Genomic DNA, 8,539 nt, shown 5'->3' on the forward strand with positions numbered 1-8,539 from the left:
AAATCTCTTCTTGATTTGGGTAGGGGCTTGTAATTAGGGTGCGAAGATCCGCTAGGTTGCTGTGACTTGTCCTTGCCTGGTATGTTATCTGTCAGCACTTTTACACACATTTCCCAGTTTGAACTCGTGACAACCATTGCATCACACATTGGCACATTGGTATGTGAGGTTTGTTTTTGTTTTAGTAACTTTGAGTAATATGTCTATTTACTCTCTCTCAAAATACAAGTTAATTTTGATATTTTGTTGAATTGTTATCGTCTGCTGATGCTCTTCCAACATCCACTGTGGCCTAGTCCTCCTGGAAGGGGGGTTGCCTCATGTGTGACCCCTTCTCAACGTTTCTTAATTTTCTTCACACTGAGATTTTTTTTTCTTTCCTTGCAATCATGTGGACTTCAAATCATGGGGTGTTGTGGTGGTTTTCTGTGCAGCCCTTACAGACTTTTTGTGATTATACTATACAAATACGTTTCATTTGACTTAACATGAAAGTAAATGCAGTCCAAAATAAAGCCAACGGAGCTTTTGATAGTAAGTGATCCGAGTTGTCATCATGGTGAAGCACCAGTGTGTCCGCTGTAGGAGATTTGAGGGACACCGTTGCTGGAGTTGTCCAGGACATCCTGATGAAAACGCGTACCGGACAGCAAACTCAGTAAGGAAGGTAGAGAAGGGACTTATTTTTCACTACCTTCTCTGTCATCTCATGCGAGTGATGCAACGAATGCTCCCTCTCCAAGAACATCCTCTGCTGCTCGGAACTGGCGAGACGACAGGTTAGCCACGTGGATAACGTACAGGAGGAGATCCCTGCAGACAGGACAGGAAGCTTTAAGTCGGATCGCGTGCTTCTTGAACGCTGCAATGTGGTTTACCGAGACAGGCCATGGTCATGGCGGCCAGGTGGATAGAATCCATAGAGTCGGGTCGCTTGCTCAGGGCCCGGACGAACTGGAAGTTGAGGATGCCGGCGATCAGACCGCAGATGCAGCACGCAGAGAACAAAATCATCTGATAAAACATAAATGTTTTGAAAAAATCCTGACAACATAATCTGATCCAATCAACAATTGAGCACCATACATTTAATAGTCTTCAACATATAAATATCTCCAGGTTAAACGCATTTATTTATATACTTGTTTTGTAACATTTTTCTATTTGTAGAGCATTTAAATAAGGTGAAATTACTATCACAAACTAACAGTAAAATGCATTTATTTGTTTAGTAAGCATTTTTAACTCAACAATGATGGGAAAGATACACTTGTTTTGTAAAAAATATCTCAATTCTTGCTTGCAGTACACAGCAAAATATTCAGTCTTAGAATAAAATTAACCTTTTTTTTACATTAAACTGTGTTGCCCCAACACTAAATAGTGTTACAAATGTAAACCGTTTAGTGAAAAAAAGTAACAATTTTAAAAGCGATAAAATAACACTAACGAACACTGTTCGATAAAATTAAAAACATTAATAAATACTGACACGCTATTCTTAAATTGTCAATTGTACTTAAAATGCAGGGATCTCCAACATGCATGCGGACCTGTTTCGAAAATAGGTCACCAGTGCTGGGTCATTGTGATTTTCTAGCAAAAAAAATGTTTTATTGTTTGACTGAGCCTGTTAAACCCTATTTTTAAATAATTAACCTGGTTATAACATAGTAAAAATATAGTAATTCTATGATTATGTGTTATTTTTGATATATAAATGAATAAATTCTAGTTCTGGGGCTTCATCAACAAAAAACGTATTCAAGTATTGATAATTATTTTAAGCAATTAATTGAGTAGAATGAGAATTTTTTTGTGTGTTAAACAAAATAATGTATTCAACAATTGAGTCGTTTTAAAAAAATACAACAAACTAAACTCCAATTTATGGGTTCTATAATGCAAATGAGCAAAAAAGATGTACATTTATTTTTAGTTAGACATCTAGTTACCTTTTCGGCTTGTGGCTAGATATTTTCCTGAATTTTTATCTGTATAGCAAGCTATTTAGTCAGCTTTTTTTATCATATTTGCATGCTATCTAGCTAACATTTAAACTTTTTTGCTAATCGTCATGCAGAATTTTATCCTCCTTTTTAATAGCTATCTCACTTAGTTTTTAGATGTCTATCTGGCTATTTAGATTGCTTTTTACTCTTTTAGCTGTCTATTTAGATCCCTTTTTTTACCTGTTTACTATTCTAGCTAACTTTTAAGCTACCTTTTTGGCTATTTAGCAACTAGTCTTGCTATTTTAGAAATGTATATAAAGCTAGGTGCCCTATACGCTAATTAGAAACAAAATGTAATACTCAGATTGAAATTGGTTGGAGCCCCCTGCTGTAATGGATATACCAGTATACACAGTACTATATCAGATACTTAGATATGTGAAAAATATTGATGGCCTTTCCCCCCAAAATATAGAGCTTTTATTTGTAATTCTTATTTCTTAATTGCACAGTCAAGCTGGGTGTTTGCCTAGGGCACAAACTGTGGAAGATGTATAAAGTTGCTTTGGGGAAAACTACTCATGTTTGTTCTGGAAGGGAAAAAATGTGGCACCCCAATGAACATTTTTTATTTGACATATCCATTTTGATATGCCATACATAAAAAGAGAAATTTCTTTCAAATTAGAATTTTTTTCTGTATCCACGATCGTGACTGAAAGTCTGAGCAGAGTCTGTGAACCTGAACTTATTGTTATTTTTAATTACTTTAGGAACTCAAAACACAAATCTCAAAAAATATATATTTTTAAATACAGTCTGTCAATAGTGGCATATTCTTCACTTGTTTTAAATTCTGAAAACACAATATTTTTAGAAATTCTGAAAAAAATCAAAACACATCAATAATAATAATAATAATAATAATAATGATGGTATCAGCTGTAGTTTATATGGGCAGATGCATTTTTGTACCTACCCGCAATTGGTAACTGGAATTATTACTTTAATGGTGCTAATCTAATAACAAAATGAAATTAATGCAATTCCTTTATTCTGCATTGACCAGATTTATTTACTCAAGATTATTTTCCGTCTCCTTGGATTGAGCTGATGTGCCTTCACTGCCTTTAACCACATTGCAAAGGACGTCACCTCTCCAATTTCCAACTAAGATAACCCAATCATTGCCGTGAAGGCAAGTAAATAGACGATGGGAGGAAAACGACAGACTAGAAGTGGAGAGGGTGAGGCAAAGGTTTCTTTTTGTAACGCGCTGACATTGATCCATCATTAAGCAGACACCCAGAGAGAGAGGCCAGGAAAGACGAGGACTTAAAAGAGACACAGGACGAGACGGGGACAGGTGACTTGTCTGCAGGCTCAGCTTTTCTCTAGAGCACTAATATACCAAATCGAAAATGAAGAGGGCTTGCTATAGCCGGTGATGAATCGGGCGACACAAATGGGTTAAAAAGCATGAAATAATAATCAAGACTCCCCACGTGTTAGCTGCTGGAGTCCTTCCTGTTTGCAGGAGCAAAAATAGTCTCCGTCCAAAGAGAAATGAAGGTAGGACCAATCGGTCCCCTTGCTTACGGTAAGGCCGGTTCTCTTCCGGGCACACAACACGCCGCACAGCCCGCACAGGAGAAACTGAAAAAGAAAGGAATAAATGTGAAAAGGGAGTTGGGGGAGTTGAACTTCTTTTTAGCATTTACGCCGAGGGTCACAGACATTTTTGAAGCTGAGTGCTTCTTTTTTTTGGATACCAGTTTGATATGCTTTTATAAAATAGCAAGTTATCATGTTACTACTATGTTACTACAAGCTTTTAATCATTAAAAGTAGGGTTCAAACTCTTTTAGTTTGGCGGTTACTTGGTTAAAAAAAACTCAGGATGGCTGACTAGTGGATTAAAGAGAAAGAAAGAGGAAAAGAGAGAGAAAAGAGAGAGACAGAGAGAGAGAGAGAGAGTGAGAGAGAAATACAGAGAGGAAGAAAAAAGGAACGAAAGAAAGAAATAAAGAGACAAAAGGAGAGCAAAACAAAGACAAAGAGAAAGAAAAACAGAAGAGAGAGAAAGATAAGAGAAAAAGTGAGTGAAATAGAGAAAAGTGAGAAGAAAAAGAAAGAGAATCAGAAACAAAGACAAAAGGAGAAGAACAAATGATCGAAAGAGAGAAAAAAGAGCGAACGACAAGAGAGAAAAAAGGTAGTTAGAAAGCATGAGAGATAGAGAGCAATTAAAAGGAAAAGAAAGAAAAAGAGAAGAAAAAAAGGAAAGAGAGAAAGAAAGAAGAAAAGGAGAGTGAGAAATAAAGAGAGAATAAGAGAGGGGAGAAAAATACAGCCACTGTGTCTTTGTGAGTGGCGCCTGGCTTTGGCAACATCAGGTAAATATAGCTAAACCTGCAGTTTGTTTTTCTCTATCGCTGGCTGTATTCAATCTGTCGAAGGGCATGATCTGGCCCGCGGGCCGCAAGCTTGATGCCTCTCCACTAAAACATCATGCGAGTGAGAAATCCAGTTTCCCAGAAAACTACAACTATCCACAAATCATCTATTTTCCAAAACAGTTCGCGAACACTTAGGTGTTCCTAGGGTGTAACCCCAAAAATACACCAACACTACTTATGCATAATTTCATCTTAATTCAAAAACACTTTACAACTTGTGTTAGACTCAGCACATACTCACAGTCGATTGTTGTAGTAGGCTTTTTTTTAATTTAAGGTCGAGAAAGCGGCATCATGGGTTGTAATTTGCCCTTAAATGAAACACAAATGTTACTGTGCTAAATATTTAAGCCTATTTGTGTTCTCCCAGCCAAACCCAATAGAAGTATTTAACCTCGATGTGGTGTTAGGAATTCACACCACTAACTATTGTGAGCGGGTCAATTTTTTGTTTTTCTAACTCAGAAAAGAAAGGAATGTCACTCAATATGGTTAATACAACATATTATATGCATCCATAGACACTTACTTGTAGTTGTAATTTGATTTTATGGCCCCTGAGACATCATTTATGACATTTTATAACCTTGAAATGGTCACTCGAAACACTGAATAAGGGTTAACTCTGGAGTATTTATCAATACTAGGCACTGATACCACAAGTTAATTTTATTTCAGTAAATCATTGGCAAACAATTTTAATTAAAGACATTTTATATTGTTTTTTTAATCAATCACAAAATTAAAAATCTTCCATTCTCTTAACATAACCAATCCTCAAATTCAAGCCTGGAATTTTCCCAATACCAATACTTTAAGATGACGCTAGACATCAAACAGCTATCCTAAGTGGGCTGGTAATGAACGAGTTAAACAGAAAGCAGTCGTTTTGATCGATTCAACACGGCTTGAGTGTTAAAAAGAATAATAAGCAAAAGTGACCCGCCCTGAGACATTTTACACTTCCTTAGCCAATCCACAGCAGGGAGCTTCTTGGCGCTGTCAGTTAGACTTCCCCCTTCCTGTAAATCCTTGCCAAATTCCATTGCGAGGGTGATGAAGTGTAAAATAAAATGCAGATTAATGAATAAATTATTCTAAAATAAGTCCCCCCTTTGCTCTGACATTGAAGCACAAACGTATATTATGCAAATCGTTAGGTGGTAATTGAGTGTGTTTTGATTGTATTGAAGGGCGATCCAATTGGGAAAGCAAACAGAGATCAAATCTAGAGGAATACCGGTAGATATTTTTTGTATCTTGTGTACAAGCGCTGAGTAGAAGTAAAAAAAATCAATTTGTTGGCAATATCTGTATTATTTGTTGTTGCAACATCCATTGCAGCCTGGTCAGCCTGGAAGGGGGATTACCTCATGTGCGGCCCCTTCTCAAGGTTTCTTCATTTTCCTCATGTTGAGGTTTTTGAGTTTTTCCTTGTCCTCATGTAGGTTTTAGTTCAGGGGATGGTGTAATAGTAGTCTGTAGTTTGCAATAATCTGTGGTCTGTGCAGCCCTTTGAGACTCCTTGTGATTAAGGGCTAAACAACTAAACATGACTTGACTTGACTTGACCAGGTAAAAGGGGAAAATGTATTTGTTGCGAATCATTTCGTGATGATTTAACATTTTGGGTTGTATAAAGTGGTGATCGGAGTGGGAAAGCAAATAAAGATCAAAACTAGAGGAATGGATATTTTTGAAATCTTCCAAGAAAGTACTGACTATAGAAGTCAAATCAATTTACCTTCTGGGTAAGGAGAACATTTGTTTCTTGATTAGCAAAATAATGCATTTTATAATTTTTTTAAAATAATGTCTGAGAAAATGTTGTTGCACATAACCACAAACTAAAAGGAGGCGGGGTGATTTCCACAAATATGACTCAAAGATTTAAAGGAGTCGGGAAACTTTTGGTCTAAAAGAGTTTGGGAAAGCAAAATATTGAAAAAAAAAATTAAGAACCACACCATATATTGAGATAAAAAAAAATACTCTCCAGACAAAAGTTAACTCTTCAGCACATTTTATTTCACTATGAGCTTTGATGATTTTAAAAATCTATGAAATAATAAGTCCAGAGCCTGTCCCCTATACCAACACATACACCACATAACATTTGTCCTTTTGCAGCAGTTACTTAAAATCGTTGAGGCCCGTTTTGAGTAGAATTTATGTCGTCTTAAACAAGTGTTGTGAAACCAGGTTTGAGCAGTGTCCATTTGTAAAAAAGTCACAAAATACTGCAAACCAGAAAATACAGATGCATTTAGGGGAGTGGGCTATGTGTGCAGAATTCTTCCCACCCCTATTGCACACCCAATATGATTGCTCTGGGTGCTTGGATGGCATTTTGGGGTGTTTACAGTTTGTTCTGTAGGTTTTCATCATAAAGTATCTCAACAGCGATCATAGACCCATATAATAAAAAAATCCCTTGTCACGTATAGCCCAAACTGGGTCTGTTGGTGTGACACAGTGAGTGTAAACTGTAGTTAAAACGTTGCCCTATATCATATGGACCAAACATTTATATCTTTGTGTTGCTTCCACATCGCACAAACTAAAATTAGCAATATTACACACATGATTACTGTGGGCCTCATTTGATCTCCAAGTCAGATGTACTCATGAATTGAGCCATATCTGGCTCGCAAGCCATACGTTCCTGACCCTTGCTGTGAAGGGAACTTCAATCAAAATTGTTTGTGTGAACTTTGTAATTTATTTTTGTAAGGACAGTTTTCTCCTGTTACATTAGCACTGCCTTGTTAATATTGCTTATCTATGCAAGCACTGTATCCCCTTTTTCTCATTTTTTCCCTTTAAAGTGTTTTACTACATGTTTATTTCGAAGTGTCAAGTTCAATTTTGTTGTAAAAAATGTTCATTACGTTGTTTTCAATATCTAATTCTAAGAAAAAATATGTTTTCTTTCTTCAAAAAGAGTAAACATGGATTCCAATCTGTTTTTTGCCTTGCACACATGACATACGAGAACAAGAAAGACTGATACATACTTTTTCATTCACCCCCTATAGTTGTAAAAGTATAAAGTGACGTACACAAAGTCCGCTCCACACCGGTGAAGCGTCCCCTTGCTGCGGTTTGTGCTCCCCCCGAAGCCAGCTGATGCCCACGGCTCCGAGGACGATGCTCGCCACGCCCAAAGCCACCTCCAGCACCGACAGGAGGAGAAGACTCCACAGGATCTTGCGGCTGGAGCACATCCTCGTGGAACATCTCTCCGTCTTCCGAAAATGGGAGGAAAGTCCGCCCGCTAGAGCTCCGAACTATATCGGTACAGTATATGAATAGGCGCGCTAAATAAGAAAAAGTTGCTTTTAGTCTTAAAAAAGGCAAAAACTTGATTAGTTAGGGGTCACACGGGCAGAGGATGAGAGAGAAGGAGACGATGTGTGCAACTCAAGCTCACGTGCACGCGCGCACTATCGGTGCGTGCGCAAGAACCGAATTGAGACGTTGATTTCCCATACCTGTCAAGCTCCAGGGCTCCATGCCCTTACAAACTGTCGTATTTTCCCTTACAAAATACACAAAAAATCTTACACCATATTTTTTTCCAAACGTGTTTATTTATGTAGTTTAACATGTTATATTGTTAGATCATATATATTGTATTTTGTTGTGAGATCCTGAGTTGCTCGACATGAATGAGGTTTATTAAAAAAAAAGTTCAAAAATTAAGTAGCTTGGACGTTCACTGTAGAGGGAAAAATACATGCAAATATAATTAAGTAGAATAATACATTTTCTTATTCAAATTATTAAATCATTTTCTGCATTAAATTATTGTTGGTAATATACTGATTAAAGGGATAACCACATAATCCTACAACAATAATGATTCGTAATATAATGTATCAAAGCAAGTGAGCCGTTTGAGAGCTGTCTCTCTTTAACGAGTTGAGCCGAAAAAGCCGGTTCTCTAAAAAGAGACGGACTTCCTTTCACTACACAACTACCACATGAAATCCGAGGCGGCAGACGCATGCACACAGTAGCCTCAAACCACTCGCTATCGGAAAAAAAAACGATACCGAGATAGAGGCTACCACGGTGAACTCATTTGACTTGATTGATTTGCCGTTTCATCATAGTCGGTGT

The 8,539-nt window shown here is 37.2% G+C and overlaps 1 protein-coding gene across 1 annotated transcript; it reads right to left on the bottom strand.

The window, feature by feature from the left end:
- Positions 1 to 554: 554 nt before the first annotated feature.
- Positions 555 to 7,738, bottom strand: tmem196 (transmembrane protein 196). Its single transcript, XM_088327811.1, has 5 exons — positions 7,477 to 7,738; positions 3,555 to 3,611; positions 879 to 1,014; positions 695 to 813; positions 555 to 626 (listed from the first exon to the last, which is right to left on the bottom strand). The coding sequence occupies exons 1-5, from the start codon at positions 7,639 to 7,641 to the stop codon at positions 555 to 557; spliced, it is 549 nt and encodes a 182-aa protein (XP_088183937.1). The 5' UTR covers positions 7,642 to 7,738.
- Between the last annotated feature and the right edge of the window lie 801 nt (positions 7,739 to 8,539).

The sequence above is a fragment of the Urocampus carinirostris genome, chromosome 2 (genome assembly GCF_059441175.1).
Source record: "Urocampus carinirostris isolate Australia breed hairy pipefish chromosome 2, RoL_Ucar_1.0, whole genome shotgun sequence".
Classification (NCBI taxonomy): Eukaryota; Metazoa; Chordata; class Actinopteri; order Syngnathiformes; family Syngnathidae; genus Urocampus; species Urocampus carinirostris.

Coding starts and splice junctions, on each gene's coding strand:
- tmem196 (XM_088327811.1), bottom strand. CDS start 7,641: ATGTGCTCCAGCCGCAAGATCCTGTGGAGTCTTCTCCTCCTGTCGGTG. Junction 814..878: donor CATGACCATGGCCTGTCTCG/GTAAACCACATT, acceptor TCCTGTCTGCAG/GGATCTCCTCCTGTACGTTA. Junction 627..694: donor CGCATGAGATGACAGAGAAG/GTAGTGAAAAAT, acceptor CGTTTTCATCAG/GATGTCCTGGACAACTCCAG.